The sequence below is a fragment of the Cynocephalus volans genome, chromosome X (assembly GCF_027409185.1).
Source record: "Cynocephalus volans isolate mCynVol1 chromosome X, mCynVol1.pri, whole genome shotgun sequence".
Lineage (NCBI taxonomy): Eukaryota > Metazoa > Chordata > Mammalia > Dermoptera > Cynocephalidae > Cynocephalus > Cynocephalus volans.
Genome location: NC_084478.1, coordinates 29093455 through 29107902, shown reverse-complemented (window position 1 = coordinate 29107902; position 14448 = coordinate 29093455). Strand labels below are relative to the sequence as shown.

General features: G+C 40.2%; 1 protein-coding gene across 1 annotated transcript; it reads left to right on the top strand.

Moving 5' to 3' along the window:
* Positions 1 to 11658: 11658 nt before the first annotated feature.
* LOC134367831 (probable ATP-dependent RNA helicase DDX53) lies at positions 11659 to 13497 on the top strand (the record flags this gene model as incomplete). The annotated part of the gene is made up of 1 exon (XM_063084520.1): positions 11659 to 13497. A coding segment is annotated over exon 1 (1839 nt), but the record flags the coding sequence as incomplete, so codon positions are not given.
* Between the last annotated feature and the right edge of the window lie 951 nt (positions 13498 to 14448).

Genomic DNA, 14448 nt, shown 5'->3' with positions numbered 1-14448 from the left:
ACGGTGAGAGGTATGGATCTAGTTTCATTCTCCTGCATATGGATATCCAGTTCTCCCAGCACCATTTGCTGAAGAGGCAGTCCCTTCCCCAGTGAATAGGCTTGGTGCCTTTGTCAAAGATCAGATGGCAGTAAGTGTGTGGGTTGATTTCTGGATTCTCTATTCTATTCCATTGGTCAGTGTGTCTGTTTTTATGCCAGTACCAAACTGTTTTGGTTATTATAGCTTTGTAATATAGCTTAAAGTCAGGTAGTGTTATGCCTCCAACTTTATTTTTTTTGCTGAGCATTGCTTTGGCTATGCGTGGTCTTTTAGTGTTCCATAGAAATGTCTGAATAGTTCTTTCCATTTCTGAGAAAAATGTCTTTGGAATTTTGATGGGGATTGCATTGAATTTGTATGTCACTTTGGGTAGTATGGACATTTTCACTATGTTGATTCTTCCAATCCAAGAGCATGGGATATCTTTCCATCTTCTTGTATCCTCTCTAATTTCTCTCAGCAGTGGTTTGTTGTTCTCATTATAGAGATTTTTCACCTCCTTGGTTAACTCAATTCCTAAGTATTTTATTTTTTTGGTGGCTATTGTAAATGGGCAGGCTTTCTTGAATTCTCCTTCTGCATGTTCACTATTGGAGAAAAGAAATGCTACTGAGTTTTCTGTGTTGATTTTGTATCCTGCTACTGTGCTGAAATCATGTATCAATTCCAACAGTTTTTTTCTAGAGGTTTAAGGCTGTTCGATATATAGGATCATGTCATCTGCAAACAGGGACAGTTTGACTTCATCTTTTCCAATCTGGATGCCCTTTATTTCCTTCTCTTCTCTGATTGCTCTGGCTAGTACTTCCAACACTATGTTGAATAGGAGTGGTGAGAGTGGGCATCCTTGTCTAGTTCCTGTTCTTAAAGGAAAAGCTTTCAGCTTTTCCCCATTCAGGATGATATTGGCAGTGGGTTGGGCATATATGGCTTTAATTATGTTGAGATACTTTCCCTCTATACCTAACTTATAGAGGGTCTTCGTCAAGAATGAGTGCTGAACTTTATCAAATGCTTTTTCAGCATCTATAGAGATGATCATATGGTCCTTGTGTTTGAGTTTATTCATATGGTGTATCACATTTATTGATTTGCGTAGGTTGAACCAACCTTGCATCCCTGGGATGAATCCCACTTGATCGTGATGAATAATTTTTCGTATGTGTTGCTGTATTCTGTTTGCTAGTATTTTAGTGAGGATTTTTGCATCTATATTCATCAAGGATATCGGCCTGTAGTTTTCTTTTTTGGTTATATCTTTACCTGGTTTTGGTATCAGGATGATGTTTGCTTCATAGAATGAGTTTGGGAGATTTGCGTCCGTTTCAATCTTTTGGAATAGTTTGTAAAGAATCGGTGTCAATTCCTCTTTGAATGTTTGGTAAAATTCTGCTGTGAATCCATCTGGTCCTGGGCTTTTCTTTGTTGGGAGCCTTCTGATAACAGCTTCAATCTCCTTTATTGTAATTGGTCTGTTCAAATTTTCTACGTCTTCACGGTTCAGTTTTGGGAGCTTGTGTGTGTCTAGAAATTTATCCATTTCCTCCAGATTTTCAAATTTGTTGGCGTATACTTGTTTATAGTAGTCTCGAATGATTCCTTGTATTTCAGATGAATCAGTTGTAATATCGCCTTTTTCATTTCTAATTTTTGTTATTTGAGTCTTCTCTCTTCTTTTTTTTGTTAGCCATGCTAATGGTTTGTCAATTTTATTTATCTTTTCAAAAAACCAACTTTTTGATTCGTTGATCTTTTGAATGTTTTTTTGGTTTTCAATTTCATTCAGTTCTGCTCTGATCTTAATGATTTCTTTCCGTCTGCTAACTTTAGGTTTGGATTGTTCTTGTTTTTCTAGTTCTTTAAGGTGAAGTGTTAGGTTGTTCACTTGCCATCTTTCTATTCTTCTGAAGTGAGCGTTTAATGCAATAAATTTTCCCCTCAATACTGCTATTGCAGTATCCCACAGGTTTTGGTATGATGTATCATTGTTTTCATTAGTTTCAAGAAATTTTTTGATTTCCTGCTTGATTTCTTCTTGGACCCATATGTCATTAAGTAGAATGCTGTTTAATTTCCATGTGTTTGTATAGTTTCCAGAGTTTCGTTTGTTATTAATTTCTAGTTTTAATCCATTGTGGTCTGAGAAGATACATGGGATAATTCCAATTTTTTTGAATTTATTGAGACTTGATTTGTGACCTAATACGTGATCTATCCTGGAGAATGATCCATGTGCTGATGAGAAGAATGAATATTCTGAGATGGTTGGGTGGAATGTTCTGTAGATATCTGCCAATTCCAATTGGTCTAGAGTCTTGTTTAGATCTTGTGTTTCTCTACTGATTCTTTGCCTAGATGATCTGTCTAATATTGACAGTGGGGTGTTCAGGTCCCCTGCTATTATGGTATTAGTGTCTATTTCCTTCTTTAGGTCTAATAGAGTTTGTTTTATAAATCTGGCTGCTCCAACATTGGGTGCATACATATTTATGATTGTTATGTCTTCTCGATGGATCAGACCTTTTATCATTAAGTAGTGTCCCTCATTGTCTCTTTTTATGGTTTTTAGTTTAAAGTCTATTTTGTCAGATATAAGAATAGCTACTCCAGCTCGTTTTTCTTTTCTGTTTGCATGGTAAATCTTTTTCCATCCTTTCACTCTTAGTCTGTGTGAATCTTTATGGGTGAGGTGGGTCTCTTGTAGGCAGCATATAGTTGGGTCCTGCTTTTTGATCCAGTCAGCCAGTCTGTGTCTTTTAATTGGGGAATTTAAGCCTTTTACATTAAGAGTTGTTATTGAAAGGTGTTGATTTATTCCTAGCATTTTATTGGTTGTTTGGTTGTCTTAGGTGTCTTTTGTTCCTTGCTTTCTGATTTACTGTTTGCTTTCTTTGTTGGTGGTTCCTTAGGTTGTAGATAGTGTTTTTGTTAGCTTGTTTTCTCTTCATGAATGCCATTTTTATTATACTAGCAGGTTTAGAATTTTTCTTGGGTTTTTAAGGCAATGGTAGTTATTTTTTAGGAACCATACCCAGTACTCCCTTGAGGATTTCTTGTAGGGGTGGTCGTGTGGTAGTGAAATCCCGCAGTTTTTGTTTGTCTGAGAAATATACTATTTGCCCCTCATTTCGGAAGGATAGCCTTGCAGGGTAGAGTATTCTTGGCTGGCAATCTTTGCCTTTTAGTATTCTGAAAATATCATCCCATTCCTTTCTAGCTTTTAGTGTTTGTGATGAAAAGTCTGATGTTAACCTGATTGGGGCTCCCTTATAGGTGATTTGACGCTTCTCTCTTGCAGCTTTTAAGATTCTCTCTTTGTCTCTGAGTTTTGCCAATTTGACTATGACATGTCTTGGAGAAGGTCTTTTTGGGTTGAATACATTTGGAGATCGTTGAGCTTCCTGGATCTGAAGATCTGTGATTTTTCCTATACCTGGGAAGTTTTCTGCCACTATTTTGTTGAATATGTTTTCAATGGAATCTCCATTTTCCTCCCCTTCTGGAATACCCATGACTCGGATATTTGATCGCTTAAGGTTGTCTGATATCTCTCTCAGATTTTCTTCAATGTCCTTGATTCTTTTTTCTTTCTTTTTGTCTGCTTGTGTTATTTCAAACAGCCCATCTTCAAGTTCAGAGGTTCTCTCTTCAACTTCGACAAGCCTGCTGGTTAAACTCTCCGTTGTGTTTTTTATTTCGCTGAATAACTTCTTCAGTTCTGCAAGTTCTGCTACATTTTTTTTCAGGACATTGATTTCCTTGTATATTTCCTCTTTCAGATCCTGTATACTTTTCCTCATTTCATCATGATGTCTAGCTGAGTTTTCTTGTAGCTCATTCAGTTTCCTTAGAATTATCACTCGAAATTCCTTGTCAGTTATTTCAAGGGCTTCTTGTTCTATAGGATCTAGAGTTTGAGATTTATTAACTTTTGGTGGTGTACTTTCTTGATTTTTTGTATTTCTGGTATCTTTTTTTTGGTGTTTATTCATTGTGGCAGGGGGTTTCACAGTCCACCGGTTTGAGACTAATGACTAACTAGGATTTTGCTGTGGTTGCCAATTTGGTATGGCTCCCTCCGTGACTGCTCAGTTGGCCTCTAGTGCCTTGTGTGTGTGGTTGCCTCGGGTCTTGGGCTTTACCGGGGAGCCACCTTTCTGGTCAGCTTGGACTCTGCTGGGGTGGTGGATCATGTAACACAGGGTGTGTGATCTCTGTTGAGCTTTCACTTCCTGTGCAGGACTTCACCCTGTTCCGTGTGCTCTGGCCCAGGCTGTTAGATCGTGCAGTGGCGACCCCACCGGGTATGTGGTTTCTGTCGAGTCTCCACCTCCCTGGCCGCACGTCTCCCCGCTCTGTGCGCACTGTGCTGGGCTGGGGCGTGTCTTCTGCAACCCTCGTCTGTCAGCTGGGCCTTCAAGACCCTGCTCGGCACCGACTCGCCCAGGAAGTGTACCAGGTTTCTGCTAGGCACAGACGACCGGTCTCTCTGGGTGCCTTTGTAGCATTGTGTAGATCTTTCTCGGGTCTTGTTCACCTTTGTATCCCCCCCGGTATAAACCGAGTCTAGCGCCCGCCTGCAGCCTGCTCTCTGGCAGGTTCAAGCGGACCTGGGAACTCTCCTACTACACTTTTCCCAACCAGAAATTCATTAGGCATTTTTCCAAACTGGTGGCCGCAGAGATGGTATCTGCCTCCCAGTAACAGGAAGTTTACCGGGCGCCGGAGTCCAGGGTGTGGTGGAGTGACAGTCAGCCCGCCCGTACTTCCTTGCCCTCCCAACACTGGCCGGGGACGCCCCACGGCACCAGCCCCGCCAGAGAACCGCGGAGGGAGAGGGAGAGGAGGCCGGCCCGCAGGCTCCGGTAAGCCCCGCGCCAGGCCAAGCAAGTGGGAGGGCTCAGTGATGGCCGAGCTGGGCGGAGCTGCCCGCACCTGGGAAAATGGAGGCAGCACCGGGGCGGTGAGTGGCCTGGTGATGCAGGCGGGAGCCGCGTGGGCATCCACCCCCCGAACAGATCTGTGCCAGGGATCACTCACAGTGCTGTGCCAGGTCGAGCGCTCACTCTGTCTCTGGTTTGCCGTCTTCCGTGTTCTCGGCAGCTGCTGCCTCGGGCTGTTTAGTCGCGGCGCGGCTCGGGCGCTCCCAGGAATCTTCTTTAATGCCGGCCTGAAACCTCGAATCCTGAATAGGGCAGTTGGCCGCCTTCAGCGCGGCCCCGGCCTCCGGGGTCCTGTCTGCATCCACAGCAGCCCTGGCGCCGTGTTCCCTGTTTCGAGACTCGCTTTTGCAGCTAAGTAACAGTTCTATTCCTGCTCCACACTTCAAAGCTGTTGCCTATAAATGAGGCAGCCTCTCCTGCCGGGGGCAAAGTGGCGTTCCGCCCCCACGACCGGCCAGCAGCTGCAGTCCTCCCTTAAGAGATGGCAAGAGGAAGGTCCACAAGTTTCCTGGCTGCCTGAGGCCCAGTGGCCGCCTTTTCCACCTCAGCTACTCCACGCCAGCCGCCATCTTGAAACCCCCTGGGTTTATTTCTTCCCTCCAGATTTTCAAATTTGTTGGCACATATTTGTTTATAAAAATCTCTAACTCTTCTCTGTATTTCCGTGGTATTGGTCATAATGTCTCATTTTTCATTTCTGATTTTTGGTATTTGGATCTCCTCTCTTCTTTTTTTAGTTAGTCTGGCCAATGACTTGTCTATTTTGTGTTTCTTTTCAAAAAAACACAACCTTTTGTTTCGTTGATTTTTTTGTACCATTCTTTTGGTCTCTATTTCATTTAGTTCTTCTCTGATTTTAATTACTTGTTTCTGTCTACTGCTTTTGGGATTAGATTGTTCTTGTTTTTCTAGTCTTTGACATTTAAAGTTAGGTTGTTTATTTCTATTCTTTTGAATCAAGCACTTATTGCAATAAACTTCCCTCTTAGTACTGCTTTTGCAGTTTCCCATAGGTTTGGGTAAGTTGTGCTTGTGTTTTCATTTGTTTCAAGAATTTGTTTTGATTTCCTGCTTTATTTCTTCTTTGACTCATTGGTCATTCAAGAGCATGTTGTTTCATTTCTATAAGTTTGTATAGTTTCCAAAGTTTTGTTTGTTGGTAATTTCTAATTTTATTCTCATATATATACATATATTCACCATATATCAAAATCAACTCAAAATGGATTAAAGACTTAAGTATTAGACCTGAAACCATAAAACTCCTAAAATAAGACAGAGAGGAAACACTTGAGGATGTAGGTCTGGACAAAGACTTTGTGAAAAAGATCTCAAAAGTACAAGCAACCAAAGAAAAGATAAACAAATGGGTTTATATCAAACTAAAAAACTCCTCCTGTACAGCAAAGGAAACAATCAACAGAGTGAAATCACAACCTACAGAATGGGAGAAAATATTTCCAAATTATACATCTGACAAAGGATTAATATCCAGAATATACAAGGAACTCAACAGTATACAAGAACTTAACAGTAAAACAAACAAACAAAAAAATCCAATTAAAATATGGGCAAAGGAGCTGAATAGGCATTTCTCAAAGGAAGACATACAAATGGCCAACAGGTACATGAAAAAATGCTCAACATCACTGAAATGTAAATCAAAATCACATTGAGATATCCTTTCACCCCAGTTAGGCAGGCTATTATCAAAATGACAGAGAATACCAAATGTCGGCTAGGATATGGAGAAAGCGGAATGCCCCTACAGTGCTGGTGGAACTGTAAATTAGTACAGCCACTATGGAAAACAGTATGGAGGTTTCTCAAACAGCTACAGATAAAACTATCCTATGATCCAGCAATGCCACTACTGAGTGTATACCCAAAAGAATGGAAATCATCATGTCAAAGGGATGCCTGCTCTCCCTTGTTCATCGCAGCTCTATTTATAATAGACAAGATATGGAACCAACCTAAATGTCCATCAGCGGATGACTGGATGGGAAAATGGGGTATACACAATAGAATACTACTCAGCCATAAAAAAGAATGAAATTTTGCCATTCACAGCAACATGAATGAGCTTAAAGAAAAATGTTAAGTGAAATGAGACAGGCACAGAAAGAGAAATACTGCAAGTCCTTACTCATAAGCTGGAGGGAGGGTGGGAGGAGAGAAGGCAGGAAGGCTTCCCTGAACTTTCCCCCAAGGCCACATTGGGTTTTCTTTCCCCTGAAAGTTTAACATCCTTCTATCTCTCATCTCATACCTCCTCTAGTGACAGATCAGACCTAACTCCCTTATAGGCCTTTACCTCAAGTTTCCATCCACCCAGACCTCCCTCCAGCCTGTAACCATGAGTAACAACTCATAGCACCCTGACTTGTGTTTGCTAATTGTCTTAGTCTGTTCAAGCTGCTATAAGAAAACACCACAGACTAGGTTGCTTATAAACAGTAGAAATGTATTTCTCACAGCTCTGGAGACTGGGAAGTCCAAGATCAAATCACCAGCAGACTCAGTGTTTGGTGAGGGCCTGCTTCTTGGTTCACAGCAGTCTTTTCACTGTAGCCTCACATGGCAGAAAGGGCAAGGTGTCTCTCTTGAGCCTCTTTTATAAGGGCACTAATCCCATTCATGAGGGCTCTGCCCTCATGACCTAATCACCTCCCAAAGGCCCCACCTCCTCATACCATCATCTTGGAGGTTAGGGTTTCAACATGAAATTTGGGGGGACACAAACATTCAGACCATACTAATGTTCTAGATCAATGCTTATAAGTACTTAGGTTTCATATACCAGTAACATTTCAAAGCCTAAACTTGCCACTGGCACTAGTTTTACACTCTTTCTTGCCCTAGGAAAAATCTTTTAAAATCACTTGTTATCTTCATTCCATTTTTAAAAGGATATTTTACAAAAAATAAAAGGCCATAATGTTAAAATAAAATAAAAAATTTAAATTGAATGAATTTATATTTGTGAAAAAAAAATATTATCCTTAGTTTTTCATTTTGATGTGGACCAGAGGAAATTCTATTGGGGAAATCCTTGGACAGGCATTTGGTGACCTCCGTAGTTGTCTCTCAACACCTTTGATTCCTATACCATGGATAATTGACACTGGGAGAGTTCCTACTACGAACCAACTTCTGTATCTTTATATGTGTCTCTATGTGTGTATGGGATAGCTATTAGCATGCTATTCTACAGATAGCAAAACTAAGGCATAATAAGTTTGGAACTTGCTCAAGGACTCACAGAAAATAAGTGGTGGAAGTGAGATTTGAACCCAGTTATTTAGGCTCCAGTGTTCTTGACTGCTATCCCACACCGCTGCAACTTCTTTCAACTCTATGGTATGAGTATGGTTCTATGCACAAAATAAACACACCAGTATGTGCAATGATCATGGTAGTTTTTGCCATAATATATCACATCTTCTGAACAGAGTAATGGCCCGATATATGAAGAGTCTTCAAAAGGTTCATGAAAAGATTCATATTATCTTTTATATTTTAATTCTATTTTCCTATCAACTTTTTGAAGTACACTCACATATCATCCCAAGAAGACTATTTCTGAAAAGGGTATTTATAAATTGTAAAGTGCTGTATGGATGTAAAATCTGCTATAATTAGTATAATTATCAACACCAACTAGAATTTAAAAAGTCAAGTTTTTCTTAGGTCATCAAAGAAGGTTTATTAAATAAAACACTATTTCTAAGGGAATCCCATCTACAATATTTTAGGCCAGCAGAATTAACTAATTTATAGGAGAGTTTGTGGAAATTAGAGTTGTTGAAAATTAGCCCAATTCACTGCCTGCAGTATTTTACTACCTTGCTGTTGCCTATAAGGTCCTAGGAACCACCCTAAACAAAATGTTGGGTTGACTTAAACACATTCTTGTCATTCCTTACATCACCTTTCTTCTTACCTTGAGACAAACTTTACCTAACCTTTACCAGAAACTCAATCCCTTCATTCTTTGTCTCTCTGCCAACAAGAACCTCTTAGCCAGTTACTTCACTCGAAAGCATCTGACAACATCGCACTTTTGTGTTTTTTAAGAGCATGGTAATAAAATACCATGATAAGCCACAGGGGTTTATATTGAGTGGGAACATTTCAGACACAAGGGACAAAACTACTGTAGAGATACTTGAAGAAAAGAATGTTATACTGGTGGCCCTTAATTAGATAACAACCAATTTTTCCAACTGATAAGGTCCATCATAGGTGGTAATGAATGACACTGAAGGCACAATCCCTCTCTGTACTTGTAATACCCATAAAAGTCTCCTATCAGTTCTGTATGATCCCAGTAATTCACCACAATGGATTTCACCTTAAAGTGCACTGCTCTCTACTCAAATTTTACAGCTACCCCTCTCTCAATAACATGACCTTCCTTCACTTCACTTTCAAGGCTTCTTCTATTCTTCCATATCACTCACATAAAACAACAGTAAAAGCTAGTCACCTTATAGCAAAGGAATACAAGCCCCTGTCCACAAGTCAAGGAATGGTTCTGGGTTTATATCTCAATATAAATGCATTATTGAAAAACTGATGGTATAAATTCACTAGTTTAGTTAATAGTAACACACTAATAGTGATTTCCTATATTTGACAAATAGATCATGGTAATGTGAGATGACAAGATTAGAAGAAACAAACAGGTTGAGGGGTATATGGGAACCCCCCTATACTATCTGTGTGACTGTTCTGTAAATTTGAAAGTATTCCAAAGAATAAGTTTATTCTAAAAATTGATGAGGAGGTCCATTGGCCAATTCCTTTGGGAAACTTTCAGTTAAGAAATTAATTATCTCAATGCTTGTAATTATCAGAGCTTTGGGACTATCTATTAAGCATGGTAACTTTATCAGAGGGAATGTATGGTGCTGCATTTTCCAAACATATTTGGATAGAACCCTTTTTTCTTTCTTCAAAAAGTTTCTTTCCAGAAAAGTGCTGACATAGAGAAAGTTTTTCCCAACGTGTTACAGACTCTTATCTTATACTGGACCATGTTCAAATTTTAATCAGCATCTTTGTCTGAAGAGAGAAAGAAGCCATGAACATTAAATTGGCAGAAGATTTGAAACTAGGGATAATATGATGGATGAGAAAATAATCACTAAAATTAAACTTAATAGGCTACGTCAATTGACCAAACTTAATGGGATGAATATAAAAGGATAAACATAGAGTTTACTTTTAGTTAAACAAATTAAAAACAAAAAATCAACAGAGTAAGTTCAGGATGAAGAAGAACGGACTTAAGTGCCCATTATGTTACTACGAACAGCTTTGTGTCTCAGGAGATCTTAGGTCAAATTAGTAGAACTGCCATGCTCGGTGAAGAGGCCCTAAAAGTACTTTTATGGTAAGGCCATTTCTGCAGATCTTTTTTTTTTTTTTTTTTTTAAGATCTATGTGCTGCATAAGAAAAGGTCCTCATTGAGACATTTCCAAAGCAGAGGGAACAGGATGATGTGGATCTGGGAAACTATGTCATAGCAAGAAATGTTGAAGAAACTCAAATGTTACCCTGATGAACAACATCCTAACGGGATTTGACAGTGGTCCTTACATACACAGGGATACAAGGAGAATGAAATCTATTCTGTGTAACTTCAGAAGTCAGAAGAAGGATCTAAGGAAGCAAGTGGAAGCACATCATCTCTGTGACCATTAAACAGCCTCACAAAAGAATGAACATCCTTGAAATGAAGTGAGCTTCCTGCCTCTGGGATTGTTCAAATAGAAGCTGGATGCCCAGCTGTCCAGATTGCTGCCAGGTTGTCTTCTGCATTATACCTGATAAATGACTTCTACAGAACCTTCTAGTGCTAAGATCTCAGAATATATGAAACCACAGGGAAAGGGAAAAAATTAAGAGGCACCGAGAAGAATGACAAACCGCTGAAAACACCCCCAAAGGTCCCTCAGGCCGCACTCTGCCTCTCTTCTAACCATCATCCCTGTGATAATATCTGGAAACTGCCTGGACAAGTGCTGGGGTTTAGCTGAAGAATCAGAGGCAAAATGCCATCCCTGAGTATGTACCTGAGAGACCATTGATGGTATAATTTAATTTACACTAGAGGGCAGGGGAGTGATGAATTCCTCTAGACCAAGTATTGTTGATACTCCAAAAGAAATTTACCAAAACAAATAAACACATAAACACACAAGTATACAAACAAATAAGTTAATTTTTTAGAACTCTATTTTTTTCTCCTATGGAAATAATGGGCCTATAAAAAGTTCAATGTGTACAAATTTAAGGCCTGCTTCAAGGTTGCCCCCAAGCTGAGCCAGAACTATCATGACGAGAGTGAGAGTGAGCTGGACACTCAGGTCACAAAAGTTAGGAAGGCGCTCTCTCAGGGTCCTGTAATTGCTGGCAGGGTCAGCCCCTGAGAGGGAGTGCCTCTTTAAATGTACGTCACAGCCACCTGCTTACATCACACTAGTCCCGGCCCCGTGATTGGTCAGGCATTCAACGCCCCTCCCCTCTGCAGCCTCAAACACTGGTTGCTTAGGTAACAGCCGCTTCAAAGCCTGCAGAGTGGGAGGCTGCAGACCAGACCTTCTCGCATCTCCTGACCGTATGTAGGCCAGAAGCTGGCACCGACACTACCTCTACCCTACAATGTCCCGGGTCCCGGACTGGAAGAGGGCAGAGCGTAGTCCAGGAGCTCCTGGGGCCAGCTGCGATGACAGAGGTGGCAGAGGCAGCAGTTGGAATGGCCCCTCAGGCGGTTTGGGGCCTAGAGCCGCAGGCTCCCATGAACCACCACTCTGCTTTAGACTGGAGAACCACCTGGTTGGCTCAGTCATTGGTCGTGGTGGGTCAAAAATAAAAGACCTACAGCGTTCGACAAACACTAAAATACAGATAAAAAAGGGGGATTGCGAAGCAGTAGTGAAAATTTTTGGCAGCAAAGATATGAAAGCAAAGGCCAAGGCAGCTATAGATACTCTTATTAAAAGACAAGAAAGGTACCGTTCAGAATCGGATGTGGATAATGCTGCGTCCCAACCTCCTGTTGGGAGAGACGTAAGCACAGTTAACGTTGTCAGAGAAGCTCCGCCATTGATGGATTTGGATCGTATTAAGGCAGAAGCCGTGGCGTGGGAAAAAAGAAAGTGGGCAGATTTACCACCAATTAAGAAAGACTTTTACACAGAATCCAAAGCTACAAGCTCCATGTCTAAAGAACAGGTAGACAAGTGGAGGAAAGAAAATTACAACGTAATGTGTGATGACTTGAAAGATGGTGAGAAGCGTCCCATCCCTAATCCAGCTTGTGAATTTGAGGACGCTTTCCGTCCGTACACAGAACTTATGAAAAGCATAACAAGGGCGGGTTTTCAAAAACCAACACCAATTCAGGCACAGGCATGGCCCATTGCCTTAAAAGGAGTAGATCTTATAGGAGTTGCCCAAACTGGCACAGGCAAAACATTGTCCTACTTAATGCCTGGGTTTATTCATCTTGATGGTCAACCGATATCTAGAGAACAAAGGAATGGACCTGGCATGCTAGTCCTCACTCCCACCAGAGAATTAGCTCTTCAGGTGGAAGCTGAATGTTCTAAATATTCATATAAAGGTCTGAAAAGTATTTGTATACCTGGTGGTAGAAATAGAGAAGGACAAATTCAAGGCATTACCAAAAGTGTAGATATCATTATTGCAACTCCTGGAAGACTGAATGACCTGCAAATGAATAAGTTTGTTGACCTACGAAGCATAACCTACTTGGTCTTAGATGAGGCAGATAAAATGCTACATCTGGGGCTTGAGCACCAGATTAAGAAAATTTTGTTAGATGTGCGCCCAGATCGGCAGACTGTTATGACAAGTGCAACTTGGCCAGATTCTGTCCGTAGACTTGCACAGTCTTATTTGAAAGAGCCTATGATTGTTTATGTTGGCACTCTGGATCTAGTTGCTGTAAACACAGTGAAGCAAAATATAATCGTTACCACAGAAGCAGAAAAACGAGCTCTTATCCAAGAATTCCTAGAGAATATGTCACCAAAAGACAAAGTCATAGTGTTTGTCAACCGAAAACTTGTTGTTGATGACTTATCAAGTGATTTTGGTATCCAAGGCCTCCCTGTGCAATCACTACATGGTGACAGAGAGCTATGTGATCGAGAGGAAGCATTAGAAGACTTTAAAAGTGGAAAAGTGAAGATATTGATTACAACTGATTTAGTATCCCGAGGACTTGATGTTAACGATATCACACACGTATATAATTATGATTTCCCACAAAACATTGAAGAATATATCCACAGAGTAGGACGTACTGGACGAGCAGGAAAGACTGGAACGTCAATTTCCCTTATCACTCAAGATAATTCAAAGATTGCCAATGAATTGATTCAAATTCTGAAAAGAGCAAATCAGAGTGTCCCAGAAGATCTTGTAGCGATGGCCAAGCGATACAACTTCCATAAACAAAAAAAGGGGACACAGAAAAAAGACCAGGAAAATCTTGAGGAAAACCCAAGAAGAATTATGTTTACATTGAAAAGTTGTACCAGCTACGGGAAGATTTAAGGCATGTTGAACATACACAGTATTCAAGATACATAAGAAAGTTATTGGAAACATACTGGCAGTTTGAAGACATAACTGATTCTTAAATAACTCTAAGCTTTCAATACTGTGTATGTTCTTTAATAAAAAAATGTTTTTAAAATGAGAGCATGAGATACTTTGTGGGGAAAAATTGAATGCTATGTATTGGTAAAATCTTGTTTCTTTAATAGTCTGCCATGTCGATCTGTCTTAAAGACTTGGGAGAAGGCAGTGATGGTGCTTTTCTTGCTTTATAATAGTTGCGCTGAATTGCAGCATACATCGCTTTCATTAAGCTTATTCCAGTCAAAATATTCTCTCCCCAGCACCCCCAATGGTTGGTGCCACAGTAATCCCTAAACATATCTCCACTGTCATTCCTGAATTATTTTTTAGTTCATTAGAAAATAAGTGCTAAATCTTCTAGAAGATTCTACAGTTCTATATTATCTGATAGATGTAACCAAGAGAACACGTGTCTGACTGTCTGGGAATCATATCCTTACGTGAATTCTGTCACTAACCCCTGATTAGAAATTCCAGGGAGGTCACTTGTCTTCTCTAGGTCTCAATTTCTCCACTCATAAAATGGGATGGTTAGATTAAAAAAATTTGGGGTCTCCTTCACCTCTAAAATTTTGTGATATTATAAGTAAAATCGTGTACCCCAACTTTGTATTAACACCTTATAATCTAATCTAGGGAAAATTGCACCCTTGTGTAATAAATTGAACAAAGAAACCCTTTTTAAAGATCAGAAATACTTTCTGCATGTTTAGTAATTTTGTAATGTGACTGGCAGGTTTCTTTTTATTCTTTGCTTTTCTTTTCATCATATTTTGTTTT